Here is a 15251-nt window from a genome sequence, read left to right as displayed (position 1 = left end):
GACAAGAACAGGCCTCGAAAAGCAAATAAAAAGAAATCAAGGAAAATTGTAATAATTTATAGCAAGAACTATTAAGTAAGCTACATAAATAGCAAGAACTATTAAGTAAGCTACATAATTAGTCTTTTCAGATAAATGAGAGAAACAGAATTCAATAAGAGAGTCGACCCATTTGCTTGAAGTTGGGCTGACTTGGGCTCTCATTATAAAGGTATGGGCTAAAATGGGTAAGTAGCAGCAGGGATGAGCACGATACCCGTTCGGTATCGAACTGGTACTGATATCGAAAGTACCGGTAGCAAAAACTGGGAAAAGTTGTTACCAGTACCAAATATACCGGTTCGGGTCAGTAGTATTTATCGATATTTTACCCGTAAATACCGGTACTAAAAAAACAGAAAAAAATAGGTACGGATGCCGAATATATCCGATATGGTTTGATACTGGTACCACCAAATGCGAGCAGGATGGGCTATACACTCAAGTAGAGAACGGGTTATGTGGGTTATCCTCAAGAGCCAGATAGATATTCGTTGGAAACCTAAAGAAGACGACCTCAGTTAATCCCACTTCCGGTAAGCCTTATGATGAGCTTTCTATTTGCATTTTGATGGAATTGAAAAAAAAAAGAATTTGAGTAATCCTGTTTCTGGTTGCTAAAGCGATAAGATGATGAATCAAGAGCTTCTTTCTCTGTCATGGCGTCCTCTGTATGTCCCCATCTCTGTAGCCGTAGGAAAACCCAGCCCTTTTCTTCTCCGGGCAACTACAACATCACTTGTTCTAACGCCCAAAGAGAAAAGGGACCTCAGGAACCTCAAGAGAGACGAAAAAAGAAGCTATAATTGGAGAGAGGATGTGGAAGAGAAGCTGTTACAGAAGCCCAAGAAGCAGTTTAACTCATGGAAGGAAGAACTCAACCTTGACAAACTATCGGAATTGGGTCCCCAATGGTGGATCCTCAAGGTCTCCAGGGCTAGAGGTAAAGATACCGTTGAGCGGATGCTGCAGGCCCTCCATAAGAATTATCCTGATGTCGAGTTCAAGGTTTGTTGTCAATTCAGTAACTGTTAATGTTATTGTGAATTAGAATGTCAAAGTTAAGATTAGAATGTGAAAGCGGGATGGTGTTTATTGCAATCTGGTGTTCTTGTTAAGTGCTATAGTTTGACTAGACAAATTGATATAGATTGTTTTCTTGGTAAGAGACACTAGTGTCTAATCTAGGGCTGTCCTTTTTTTATCCGAAACCCGGAATTCAAAACCACCCGAACCCGAGTTAGAGAACACCTGAAAAACCCGAACCTAACCAAGCTGAACCTTCATGGGTCGGTTATCAGATCACTTTTTTCCAACAAAAAACCTGAACAACCAGACCCGAAACACGAAACCCGAAAAAAAAAACCGAACATTTATTATTCTTTTTTTATATAGATGTGTTTTGGTTGGAACATTAAGTTTTGGGATGGTTTGGAGTCCTAGTGTTTGGAACATTAAGTTTTTATAATATAAAATTGTCAAATGATGTTTAAACTTTGATGATATTTTTAGTAGTAATATGAATTTTGATGATATTTTGTAAAAAAAAAATTAAAAAAAATTAAAAATAAATAAATAAATAAAACATTTTGTTTCATTTTACATTTAAACCCGAAAACCAAACAAGTCAACCCAAACTAAGCCAAACCTGGCTAACCTGAACTTAAAATGGGTTGGGTTATCGGGTCACTTTTTCGTAGCCGAAAACCCGATGAACACCCCTAGTCTAGTCATCTGTGTTTTGAACTATTTTAGTTTTCTGGCTGTAAGATATGATAAGTTAACTCGTGTTGGGTTGACTATGTATCTCTGTTGATAAGGATTCTTGGCTAATTGACCAAGGTTTAAATGAGAACCATTAAATAATTAGGAACCTATTTTAATCTTGCGCATCTTATTTCTCTTCCACTCCATGAATCATAACCGTCACTATGTTCCATGATCTAAGGCTATAATGTGGTTCCTTTAGTTTCTAGTTATCTAGTGATTCTCACTTTTAACTATTGCCCCTTAGGCTAACTATTTGTCTCTGTTAATCAGGATTCTTGGCTAATTGACTATTTGATCACATACAAATAGCACTTTATCAACGCTCACTCTAGCCGACATAGATAGTAGATAAAACAACCCATTTGATAGACCGTTGTGTTTTGTTAGTATTCTTTTTCATGCTATTCACTTTGCTTAGGAGTTTCGTTGTGACAAGATTTAATATAGTAATCACTTTTATTTATTATTGAAAATGAAGTAAAAGATGTCACGCCATTTCTATCACTTTAGATATTGATCCAAGAATAATATTAGACTAGTCATGCATTTAACTGTAATTTGTAAGTATCATAGTCTTAGGGGGTGTTTGGGGTTGAGTTTTGAAGGAGATTTTTAGATTATTGAGTTTTGAAATCGAAAATAATCAGTTTTGAGTGTTTGGGTAAAAAAATTGATTATTTGCGTTTAGAAAGTTACAAAATGCAGTTTTCCAAAAGCAGCTCCCCCCTACTGCAACAAAACGCAGTTTTCCAAAAATTGATTATTTGCGTTTAGAAAAGGATTTTCACTTGTTTATTTTTTTAAATATATATTTGCCAAACACTCAAATAGTTGATTATCTGATTATTGTGATATCAAGCAACATAATCAAATCCAAACACTATCTTTCAACATCACATTTTGTTACAGTTATTATCTGATTCTGATTATTCATGACGCATAATCTATTTTCAAAACTCAACCCCAAACACCCTCTAAATCCAAAAAACATGTTATATAATTATTTATATTTATTTATTTATTTTTCTCATTTATATTCACAACATTTGTGAATTAGGTATTTGATGCAGCTGTGTATGAGAAAAGTAAGCTGAAGAACGGAAAGATATCAGTTAAACCAAAGCCTCTATATCCGGGGTGTGTGTTTATACACTGCATACTAAATAGGGAACTCCACAATTTCATAAGAGAAGATTGTGAAGGAGTTGGAGGATTCGTTGGACGCATGGTTGGAAATACGTACGTAACACTTGTCCTTTAAGCTGCTTCAGCAGGTTTTATTTCCTAAATCTTATTCGAAGGTAGGTTTCTTGTTGCAGAAAACGACAGATTAACAAACCGAGGCCCGTGTCCAAAGATGACATGGAATCGATATTTGAAGAAGTAAAGGAAAAGCAGGAAGCGGCGGATAGAGCTTTTGAAGAAGAGCAAGCATCATCGGTTTCACCTTCTGTTAAAAAAACATCCGACAAGACAAAGAGTAGAAAACGGACTCTTTTAGGGTCTACTGTGCGAATCGTGTCTGGAGATTTTGTGGACTTTTCAGGCACTGTAAAGAAGCTCGATAAAAAAAGAGGACTGGTAAGCATTCGTTCCTTTTGCACAGTTAAATTAGTTGGTCATTTTATGTTGAGTAAAGTACGCGGATGGTCCCTGTCTACCAAAATTTTGGATTTGATTTCTAGCTTTCCAAAAGTACACGGATGGTCCCTATGGTTTGCACTTTGTAACGCATTTAGTCCCTGACTTTGCCTAAAAGTACATGAATGGTCCCTCTGGTTTGCATTTTGTAATGCATTTAGTCCCTCACTTGGACCTGCTGAAACCTTTAGATTTGTTAGCTGGGGACTAAATGCGTTACAAAGTGAAAACCACGGGGACCATCCGTGTACTTTACTCTTTTAAGTTGGAAGTTAAAAAAACATGATATGATTGTGTGTTGCAGGCGACTGTTGGGTTTACATTATTTGGAAAGGAAACTATAGCAGATTTAAATCTTAGCGAGATTGTACAAGAGCAGAAATGATGCGTATGTAACATTGGTAGGCAACGATGATGATTGAAGAAACCATCAGCTCTAGCCCTCGGTGAATGAATCTTTTGACAGTCTAATTTACATCAATGGTATTGTGTTGTTCAATCATAAATAGATCATCAGTTAACATTGTTTTTTAAAAGGCTTACCTTTAATGTAGAAGGAAAGAATTATGAAACCACAGGGACTTGCCGTGTAATTTGTAGAGTGATTTATCATCGCCTTTTAATGTTGGTAGAGTGATTCACATCAAGATAATCCCCATGAAATGCGTATCGATCTCTACATACTTGTCGTTTATTATATCAAATTCTCATGGGGATCATTTAGCTTGTCGTGTGTAAGTGTAACAAAATGTTTAAGTTAATTGAGTATTGGAATGTAGTATTCATGTCTATGAATTTGTCTTCTGTCGGCAGTGAAAAAATGCAAACGATTGGTGGTCATTGCAATAGACCCATCAATGCATTTTCTGGTTTTTTTTTTTTTTTTTTTTTTTTGGGTGCAAATCAGTCAGTCTTTGGCCTAAAATTAAAATATCGATTCTTGGAGGTTCAAAGCACCGATTGGATGCATTCTCAGCCGAAAGCACATGAAGTTATGAACATCTTTGTAGCGTTGATACTTGGAATGGATACATTTGTTGTGATGTTTTTTTTTTTTTACAATAGAGTTAATTACGCCGTTACTCCCTGTCGTTTGTCAAAAGTAACAGCCTAGGGCACTAACAGTTTAAAGTAACATTCTAAGGTATTAGTCTTTGAATTTTTAACAACATAAGGTACTAACACTTAACCCAATTTAATTTTAACAGAGATCAAGGCTAATTATGTCCTTTTGCTTCCTCTATTTATCAAAACAAAACCCTTAGATTTGTGAAACCTTACGTATTCCCTTTAGTGGATTTAGGTACTGCATGCTATAGGATTTGCCTCAGTTTACCTCAGTCTTAACCCAATGTTCATAACTGTATAACAATTAATAAACTCTTTTGTTTTTTGTATCCTTTAGCAATCATCAGTTGTAGGGTTTTTTATGTAGGAAGATGCATAGTAATGCCAACCTCTGACATAGATATTGTTTTTTGTATCCTTCAGCAAACATATTTTGCTTCCTTTTAGCTAACTTGATGGATTTTTTTACTCACATTTAACAAAAATGTAATTTTTGGCGAGTTTATTGATTAGTTCATAGAATAATCAGAACTTGTAAGAAGACTCGAATTATATCTGATATTGATTAGTTCATCGAATAATCACCTATTGATTTGTTTTATCCAAATCAATCCGTATGGGAATTGTATGTTTTTAATTGAAGATGGTTGTTTTTATCCTAATCGACCCGTATGGCTTTTTTCTTCAGTTGCTATAAAAGATGGTGTTTGAATGTGTTTCCGACGTATAAATAGTAATAATAGCCGATCATTGTTGTTTGACAAATCTGATTACAAGGTTAAAAAATGGGTAAATAGATAATGTTGTAGCTATGCAGCTGATACAAAAAAAAAAAAAAAAAAAAGTTAAAAATATGTTTAGGCAAAGCAGATACAAATCTGCAAATATGCAGCTGATATGGAACACACCTAAGGGGTTGTGGGGAACACAGGTTTGTAGGAAAGTTGTGGGATCGCAAGTTTAAAGGCAACAGTCTTTCATTAGTTATGATAAATGGAGAATGCAAAAGGACATAGTTACCCTTGAACTCTGTTAAAATTAAACTGGGTTAACTGTTCTGTTACAAATTGAAATGTTATTACCTTAGAATGTTACTTTAAACTATTAGCACCCAAGGCAACTTTCGACAAACCACATGCACTAACGGCGTAACTGCAAATGACTGTTCATGATGAAGATGGGATTTTCTGAAGACTGTTCATGATGAAGCATACATCTGCGAATGATAATTAACAAAATTGTGTTGTGAAGGAGTGTGTTTGGATATTTGTTGGAAGTTTTAACGAAATATATATAGTATGACGACGAAGATAAAGCCATAGGAGTCATCGTTGACCCACCGTTGGCTTTTACGGTTATCTTCTGCTAAATGTTCAAAAAATAAGTCTAGTTAATATTTTGAAATCGTTTTTCGAGTTTCAAACTCGTGCAGTTACTCAACCTGATGTGTGTGATCTAGGGTGATGTGTATTCTTGAAGTATATTTGTAAATTGCTATATGATTAAACGTTTCACTACAAATAGAAAGTCATTTGTAGGAAGTCAACATGTGACTTTGGTCAAAACCTTTTGTATGTAAAAGGTTGGTATTCAAATGACTAAATTTAAACCTAAATTATATATTATATATATATATATGGAACCCATTAAGTCTAACTAACCTTTCAAATCCATCTCCACCGTCGGATCATGCTGAGATTAAATCTCAGCCGTTTAAACTCACAAAAATAACCGCTCTTGTAGCGGTTCCAGGAGGTTATGGTCGGTTTTTGCAGCTGGTGGTTACCTCCACCTTTTGTTGCCCACTATCTTTACAACTCAACCGTCTAAAATGTAACCTTCAACCGTTTTGGGTACTGATCTGGACCGTCGATTGAAGATGGTTAATTCTAAGATTAAATCTCAGCCATAATAACTAGGCAATGCTTAAGAATTTGACGGTTTTTTTTCTTTTTGTGAGAGCAGTTGGCCATTTAAATCTAACTACTCTTGAAATCAATTACAATCCTTAGATCTTGTGAATATTAAATTTGAGCCTTTAAACTCTTCAAATTAACTATTTTTTGAGCGGTTATCACCAGTTAGCTTTATTTTTAGCAAGTCACCAAATAACTCCCCACTCTCCCCTCTATGTTCGTATAATCCTCTGGAAGTGGTTTTTGGGGTTCTCTATATATGCTTACTAAAATATCACTCAAACACACTCTTCACTCATCTTTCTTCTCTATCATCTGAAACCCACCAGACCATCATGTGCACAGACTCTCCAACGATACGACTGTGAACCGTCCATGTATCTTCATGGTAATTTGTTCAAAATTAAACTTTAGATTTCAAATATTAGTGCCAAATCAAACTTTGATTTGAACAAAGGAGGGATTTCGTTCAAATCCACATTCACGCATATACACCAAAGGAAAAACTTCAGTAGCGGCATGGACCACAATATGGTAATTCATTCGAATCCATCATTAATTATGTGTGGATTGTGCCGATTCTTCATTCAAGTTTGATTTCACATTGACTTGGTTTGTTGCGGCGATGCCGTTTTCTACGGCGACAATGTTGATAAAGCACCAGCTAATGCCGGCACCACCACACTACATGTTGTATAACCCCATCGTCAGCCGTATCCCCCGATGGCGGTGGCTCAACAGGATCCGGTGGATGATAGAACATAGCGATCTGGATTGGTGACCTTCACAAATCGATGGATGAAGATTACCTCTATAATTCCTTTTTGCTTCTACCAGCGAGGTTATTAAATCAATCTATCTTCTTATATAGATTAAATAAAATAGTATCTTTTCTGTTATCTGTCTTTTATGTTTTTTCTATTGAAATTTGTTTATTATTTTCTTAATTTATCTTTATCTTTTTATGTTTTTTACCAAATTGTTGGCTACAAAGATGCTTACTTTGATGACCATTTCCAATGTTTGATTAATGATTTGCTTACATGTATGGTGGTTGTAAGATTTGGTTTGATGAAATTAAACATAAACACAAAGAGAGGAGAAGGTTTGGGTTAGGAGTAGGAAGCAATAAAGGTGAATATGTTTCTTTGAGTCAGGTACTAGTAGCTAATGAAGAATTTGAGGAAGATGCGAATCAAGTCGTTCAAAAGGGGTATGTCTCGAAGTATTCCTTCTGACACAGGTTGCTCGCCACTATGTTGCTCAAGATACCTCTTCTCTTGTCTTTTAAAATCATTTAATAAATCATTTTACTTGCATTTTGGAATGCAAGTGTGTTTTTTTTTTTCCAGTAAAGCTCTTAAATCTTCTTGAAACAATCGAACAACACATTCTGTTAGCAACAAAACAACTAATGGGTTATTTACAGTGGCGGACCCAGAAATTATTTGCTGGGGGTGCGGATGAGGTGTTCAACCATATTTTCAAGGGGTGCGGATGAGGTGTTCAACCATATCTGACATGTGTTTTATATTTGTTTTATGTTTCAATTATAAATAGGGCAGCTTAGTTTATTATTTTCACCAACCCTTGTAGTGGTTTGTTTTAATCTGGAGAAATAAACATTAGATAGTTTGTTCTATAGTGTGTGTTTTCGTGTGCGTAACTAGGGCCTGAACCAACAGGTATCCGGTTGAAGTGTTGCACCATCAAAACCCGACTAATCCGACCTGATTCCGATTAAAATACCCAATAACACCCCTAACTTTATGTATTAAACTTAATATATTTTTGGAACTCCTATAAGTAATCTTGCTGTTTAACAACTCATATTAACTGAACCTTGATGGTTTGCGGAATTGCAGGTTCATATAATCCAACTCGATCACAACCCTGTTGAGCCTAACATGACTTTTGTAACCCAACTATGTAAACATGTTAAATGGGTTGGTAGGTGATCCTGTTTCAAAGAAACAAAAAAAAAATCCGGAATGAAAAAGAGGTTGGAAGTTGAAACTAGGTTCGTCATCCAAACCCACTTAGCCCCAACTTCACACAACACATGGATTATACGAGACGGTATTATGGATGGTTATATGGGAGATTGGCAGGCAAGTAGTTGCAAATATATATGTAATAACTATGAATATCTAACTTAACTTTCTTTTCAATTCATGTCAAAATTCAGGCCTGCTTAATCTGTTGACACGTAAAAGATAAACCATTTAGGAGGTTTCAAACGCTACAGTAATTGTACACTTTGTAATGCAGACTAACATCTTTTGTCATGCAGGTTGTTTAGAAGAGGAAGAATATGTTGGAGATATACACGGTGATCTTCGGGTGAGTCGTGTGTCATAGGTTCATTCATGTTGTCACTGTATAATATATCAACGTAACCCGTCCACCGGACGGGTATTAAACTAGTTAGTGGATGGTTAGTAATGCAACTAGTGGCAAAACACACACGTGTGTTGGAATTATATGATGTATGGGATGTTTTGCAGTTGCATAGTGGGTTTGGTTCTATATTACAATTACAGGGATTCCAAGGTTTATTTATTGATTCCATGTTGGTCACATGTTATTCATTTTTTGGATTTCTTTCCTGTAAATTGTAAAGCAAGAAAAGAATATTTGAATTTAACTTTCTTATAACATGAAATAAGAACTAGAAATTCTAGAGAAAGTCAGTGATTCTCAATAACATACTAAATAATTTCTAATACTAAAACCCTCACATTTCCTGTCCTATTTCTTCTTCCTCCTCTTCGTCCTCATAGTAATCTCCCTCCTCATCAGCGGTCGCATCCTGGTACTGCTGATACTCCGAAACCAAATCATTCATGTTGCTTTCCGCCTCAGTAAACTCCATCTCATCCATACCCTCACCCGTGTACCAATGCAAGAAAGCCTTCCTTCTAAACATAGCCGTAAACTGCTCGCTCACACGCCTAAACATCTCCTGAATTGACGTCGAATTCCCAATGAACGTCGACGCCATTTTCAGCCCAGTGGGCGGGATGTCACACACAGTTGACTTGACATTGTTCGGAATCCATTCCACAAAGTAAGACGAGTTCTTGTTCTGCACATTGATCATCTGCTCGTCCACTTCCTTAGTGCTCATCTTCCCTCTGAACATTGCGGATGCTGTCAGGTATCGCCCGTGTCGTGGATCGGCTGCACACATCATGTTCTTGGCATCCCACATTTGTTGGGTGAGTTCAGGGACGGTTAGGGCTCGGTATTGCTGCGACCCGCGTGATGTGAGAGGCGCAAATCCAACCATGAAGAAATGCAGCCTAGGAAATGGAACAAGATTTACTGCCAGCTTCCTCAAATCGGAGTTCAGTTGCCCCGGAAACCGAAGGCAGCAAGTTACACCAGACATTGTTGCAGATATTAAGTGGTTCAGATCTCCAACTGTTACATACAAAATCATCAATCCGTTATTTCAAATGCAATTTGTTAAATTGAAATATGAAATCAGTCACTAACTTACAGCTTGGAGTGGTGAGCTTAAGGGTCCTAAAGCAGATATCATAAAGAGCTTCATTATCAAGAACCATGCACTCATCAGCGTTTTCGACCAGTTGATGAACCGACAACGTGGCATTGTATGGCTCAACGACAGTATCGGACACTTTCGGGGAGGGGAATACAGAGAAAGTAAGCATTGTCCGGTCCGGGTATTCCTCTCTGATCTTTGAAATCAAGAGAGTACCCATTCCGGATCCGGTTCCCCCTCCTAACGAGTGGCAAACCTGAAACCCTGAATATTAAATACACAAATCAGAACCAAAACCCTAAAAAATCATGATCAAAAGTACTGGACACAAGGTGTTTGATAAAATGCCACAAAGAAATACCTTGAAGGCAATCGCAGTTTTCGGCCTCCTTCCTGACAACATCAAGAACAGAGTCAATCAACTCAGCCCCTTCGGTGTAGTGGCCCTTAGCCCAGTTGTTTCCAGCACCGGATTGGCCGAAAACAAAGTTATCGGGACGAAAGATCTGACCGTAAGGACCAGATCGGAGGCTGTCCATGGTACCAGGCTCAAGATCCATGAGCACGGCCCTTGGAACGTATCTCCCGCAACTAGCTTCGTTGTAATAAACATTGATCCTCTCCAATTGCAGATCGGTATCGCCTTGGTAGCGGCCGGTGGAATCGATGCCGTGTTCGGCACAGACAACCTCCCAGAACTTGGCACCGATCTGGTTGCCACACTGGCCTCCTTGAATGTGAAGAATCTCACGCATATTTGTTGTTGAAGAAGAAAGAAAACGAAGAAAATGGTGAATGGAATTAGGGTTTGGTAGTGGTGGGGGCGGAGGAAGAGTATTGTATTTATACAGAGATAATGGGTATCAACGGTAAATTTTCAAATACAGAAGCGGGATTCTGAATGTAACGGACGATATACAATTTAAATTCAAAACGCATGAGGAGGACAGCTGGCATTATTTTTATCTATTTTTTTTAAATTATCTATTTTTTAACTCAAATTTGTTTTTTAAAAACTTCGTTGTTTCTCTTTTTTTTTATGTGTAAGTTTCTGCATAGTTTATGTTTGTCCAAGTATTTCACATAAAGAATGAGTTGAATATTTTACCCATTTATAATGTGGTGTTCATTTGACATCAGTTTATTACAGATAAAAAATAATTGTTTATTTTGGCAGTGAAAATAGATAAATGATTGGCAAGTATACACATGACCCACCTTCACATGGTACAACATGAAAAAGGTAGCGTCACATGGGCATGAACATGGTTGTGTTGTGTTGCATCAACTTCTTTTAAGGTTGTATCACAATCATGTGACTCAGGTTATTTTATTTGTTGCTATTATATATAGAAAATGTATTTATTAAGTCCCTCCGTAGTCGCAAGGAATATGACGCCTAAGGGGGATGTGGCGCCCTATGGCGCCTTGCTACACCAAAACAAAGAGTGCTATGCCCCTTCCTCCCCCACTTAATTAACCCTTCCTCTCCCACTCACACACACATATATTTACATACATATGTATGTGTATAATTAAAGGGATTATATAACCCCCTTTCTACTACACACTTAAGTTAGGGTGTAAGGAGTGGTTAAACACTTGAGAGTGACAAACTAAAAAATCAACCAATGAGAGTGTGCCATGTCAAAGTGATAAACTATGCTAAAAGTGTTGGCAATGGTTAGACACTTGGTGAAGTGGTAAACTATTTAAAAAAAAAGTGTGATTGGTTGAGATTGGAACGGACCTCACCCCACACACCCCATCTCTCTCTCCTATCCTCCTTCCCCGCATCGTCATACCATCACCGCACAAACAAGTCAAAATCGGCAAACATCATGTTGGCGGTGGTTTACCACGTCGGTAAACTTGTTTGCCGACTTTTGCCGATCACCACTCCGGATACCCTTATATAACACCCCCCCCCCCCCCTCTCTTACACATTTTGTCACTTGTCACATAACCCCTTTATGGGGCTTGACCACTACACATGACCCAAGTAGTATTCTATAATGAATATGTGATTTTATTATAACAATCATTAATGCTCGAAATAATTTTTTTGTTAATCATACATATAATTTGATTTTATTTGTATGCTCGGAATGTATATCTTATAATCAGTTACAAAGTTTTTAGAAGCATTTGTGTGAGTTTTGGTAGGTAAAATCAAGAGAAAATGAGATAGAGAAGTGTGGTGTTGGTGGCTTAATGTAGTGGCGATCGGCAATTATAGGGCTGTCACATGTGGTGATGGTAGTCGGCTTATGGTAAACGTGGTGTTTGTTAATTATTGGTTGCAATCTGAAAAAATAAACGAGTTAACCATCAAAAGCATCGTAAATGAGAGTCATCAATAACCTGAAGGTAAAACTTTGTAACCCAGTATTTGTAGGTTATGTTTATCCCTGAAACCAGTAAAATGCTAATAGTTGATGATATGAACGAGTTAACATGGGGTAATCAAATTGTTGTAAATAGGTCGAAATATGTTATGAACGACATACCATACGGGCCCTTATGATATGGTAAGCATATAAAAAATGGATTATACATGCTTGTCTTATTGTACGATTCTCAATCATACAGGTCCTATGACCTAACACTTAACCCGATACATGTTGTACAATTAATTACACGAGTCGTGTAACATCCAGAATTCAATTATACATATCAATTTGAAGTGACCATAAATAGTGATTAAAACATTTAAATATTTATTTTAATTTTTGATCTAAAAAACTTATAAGTTTTAATAAACTGCGTACGTTAACCTTTTTAAAATCTAACTCAACAGTATGTTTATTTTTTTATCCAAAATTGCGATATAAATTTTATTGAAAATGAATACCGTGCCACTATCGTACCAAATCGAAAAAAAAAAAACAATCTTGAATACTAATTTAATTTTGAGTGAATTTCAAGGATTGTACTTTATTTTTATACTCATTTTCAGGCGTTGTCCTTTATGTTTAAAATTGATGAGTTTTGTATTTTATCTTTTAAAATCCATCATGTTTTGTCCTTTAGGCATAACCCAGATTGTTTTATCAGTTAAATGTGGTCATATGCAGGTCATGTGAGGGTAGATTTGTCATTTATTGCCTCTTTTAATACCCACCTATCTACCACATGCACACTTCCCCCTAATATAAACCCTAAACTTATCATTTCCCCCAATTTCATCCTTCATCAATTCTCTGGTTGGTTTAGGCGATCCTTAGGGTTTCGATCATTAGGGTTTTGCCACACAAAGATGTCTGATCAAGAAGGGCGGCACATTCGTGTCGGAAAGAAGAAAATAAATAGTATAGGGGGCTAATATGTAACTTGGTGTTCTATATAAGCACCATTTCTTTGTAACCCTAGTATGAACCTTTGTACAACTTCAATACAGTTTTCCTCAATACAATTCAACCCCAATCGCTGTGTTTGTTCTATACTAGACAACATGGTATCAGAGCAGAGTTTTTGATCCGTGAAACATCTTGCTCATCTTCTACAATCAATCACAACCAAAATCAAAATCAAACCAGAAAAAACCAAAATCAAACTCCCTAAATCCAATATCTTGTTCCTGTTCTTTAAAATCGCCACTATTCCGGCGAATATTCCAATAAACTCCAGCCAGCCGCCACTATTCCGGCCACATAAACTTCCAGCCAATTCATCATCTACAACTCAGCCCTAAGATTCGTTTTCTTGATAAAAACACAGCCTCAAAATAGTCCAATAAAGTCAACTGACATGTGTCCATTGTTTACACCTAATTCCAAATTTCTCTAATTCCAATTTACCTAATTTTTGCAAAATTGCCATTCTTTGCAAATTCACCCAATCCACCGAATACACAGTGTCCATTATTAAAAGGGGAAACTTTCAATTAATATGACACTTTCCTTTTTTTGAGAAATACGAGGTTCCTTTTTTATAAATACGCTGTTGAAGTTCTAGCCGAAGATAGTTACGCTGCCGGCAATCAATCCCGACCAATTTCGCTGCTATTATTTCGCTAGTTTATTTCGCTATTCGCAAAGGATCAATTCGCTTTCGTTGTCGGTAGCGAATTTGCGGGCTTTCAAATCTTGAACGCGAGTTCAAGTCGCCCGGCGTATTTAATAAGTACGCCGGTAAGCGAACGTCATTCTCTGGCGTCGTTTTGTTGGCGGATTTAAGTCGCTCGGTTCGGTTACCGGCGAATTTGATTAGTCTTGAACGCGAGCTTACGGGCTTCCAGCGAAGTTAAAAAAAATGAAAAAGAAATGGAAGTCAATCATGGTAAGAACAGTGCTTGGATTTTCGACTCTGGTGCCACTGACACCATGACGTTTGAACCATTAGACATACGGTCAATGACTCAACCTCAAAAATCTCAAATACATACAGCAAACAACAGAACGATGCAAGTGAAAGGAGGAGGAGTAATTGAAATTTCACCAACTATGAAATTGTCAAATTGCCTCTATGTTTCGTCCTTATCACACAAATTACTGTCAATCAGTCATATTACCAAAGAATTAAATTGCACGGTACTAATGCACCCTACTTTCTGTCTCCTACAGGATATCAGAACGGGTGTGATTATTGGACGTGGTACTGAGCGCCAAGGATTGTACTATGTGGATGAAGTGGCTCACCAGGGTACTGTGATGTTGGCTCATGGAACTGATAACCGGGACGCCTGGCTATGGCATCGACGTTTGGGACATCCATCCCATGGTTATTCGCACCTTTTGTTTCCAAAACTCTTCCCTTCAAATGGGAAAATAGATTGTGAAACCTGTCTTCGCGCCAAAAGTCATCGACACCCGTTCAAACCTAGCAATACAAAAGTTGCTTCACCTTTCTCATTAATCCATTCTGATGTGTGGGGTCCTGCTCCTGTAATAGGGGGCAGGGTCTTCGGTACTTTATATTATTCGTGGATGATTGCACTCGCATGACATGGGTATATTTTTTAAAAAATAAAGCCGAAGTTTTCGAAAAATTTGTCATGTTTTATGCTATGATTCAAACTCAATTTCAAACTCAAATCCAAATCCTTTGATCCGACAATGGGGGGGGGGGGGGGGGAATTTGTCAATACATCTATGAAACAATTCTTTACAACCAAAGGATTAATTCATCAAACCTCTTGTGCCCATACCCCAGAACAAAATGGTGTTTCCGAACGGAAAAACCGTATTATCCTTGAAATGACTCGAGCCCTTTTGATAGAATCTCAAGTCCCTAAATCTTTCTGGCCGGAGGCAGTTGCAACCTCCGTGTATCTGCTGAATCGGCTTCCATATAAACTTCTTCAG

At 37.2% G+C, this 15251-nt stretch overlaps 2 protein-coding genes across 2 annotated transcripts; one reads left to right on the top strand and one right to left on the bottom strand.

Annotated features, from left to right (window-relative positions):
• The first annotated feature begins 432 nt into the window (after window positions 1–432).
• On the top strand, window positions 433–4245 carry LOC110885517 (transcription termination/antitermination protein NusG). Its single transcript, XM_022133217.2, has 5 exons — window positions 433–575; window positions 663–1047; window positions 2867–3048; window positions 3129–3390; window positions 3755–4245. Exons 2-5 carry the CDS (start codon window positions 670–672, stop codon window positions 3833–3835), a joined length of 903 nt encoding a protein of 300 aa, XP_021988909.1. The 5' UTR covers window positions 433–575; window positions 663–669; the 3' UTR covers window positions 3836–4245.
• Window positions 4246–9007: 4762 nt separating this feature from the next.
• On the bottom strand, window positions 9008–10782 carry LOC110885516 (tubulin beta-1 chain). Its single transcript, XM_022133216.2, has 3 exons — window positions 10307–10782; window positions 9940–10209; window positions 9008–9860 (listed from the first exon to the last, which is right to left on the bottom strand). The coding sequence occupies exons 1-3, from the start codon at window positions 10698–10700 to the stop codon at window positions 9172–9174; spliced, it is 1353 nt and encodes a 450-aa protein (XP_021988908.1). The 5' UTR covers window positions 10701–10782; the 3' UTR covers window positions 9008–9171.
• Between the last annotated feature and the right edge of the window lie 4469 nt (window positions 10783–15251).

The sequence above is a fragment of the Helianthus annuus genome, chromosome 10 (genome assembly GCF_002127325.2).
Source record: "Helianthus annuus cultivar XRQ/B chromosome 10, HanXRQr2.0-SUNRISE, whole genome shotgun sequence".
Lineage (NCBI taxonomy): Eukaryota > Viridiplantae > Streptophyta > Magnoliopsida > Asterales > Asteraceae > Helianthus > Helianthus annuus.
Note: the sequence above shows the minus strand (reverse complement) of the source record. Positions and strands in the feature narration are given on the sequence as shown.

Coding starts and splice junctions, on each gene's coding strand:
- LOC110885517 (XM_022133217.2), top strand. CDS start 670: ATGATGAATCAAGAGCTTCTTTCTCTGTCATGGCGTCCTCTGTATGTC. Junction 1,048..2,866: donor ATCCTGATGTCGAGTTCAAG/GTTTGTTGTCAA, acceptor TTTGTGAATTAG/GTATTTGATGCAGCTGTGTA. Junction 3,391..3,754: donor TCGATAAAAAAAGAGGACTG/GTAAGCATTCGT, acceptor TGTGTGTTGCAG/GCGACTGTTGGGTTTACATT.
- LOC110885516 (XM_022133216.2), bottom strand. CDS start 10,700: ATGCGTGAGATTCTTCACATTCAAGGAGGCCAGTGTGGCAACCAGATC. Junction 10,210..10,306: donor AAACTGCGATTGCCTTCAAG/GTATTTCTTTGT, acceptor TTTAATATTCAG/GGTTTCAGGTTTGCCACTCG. Junction 9,861..9,939: donor TAAGCTCACCACTCCAAGCT/GTAAGTTAGTGA, acceptor TGTATGTAACAG/TTGGAGATCTGAACCACTTA.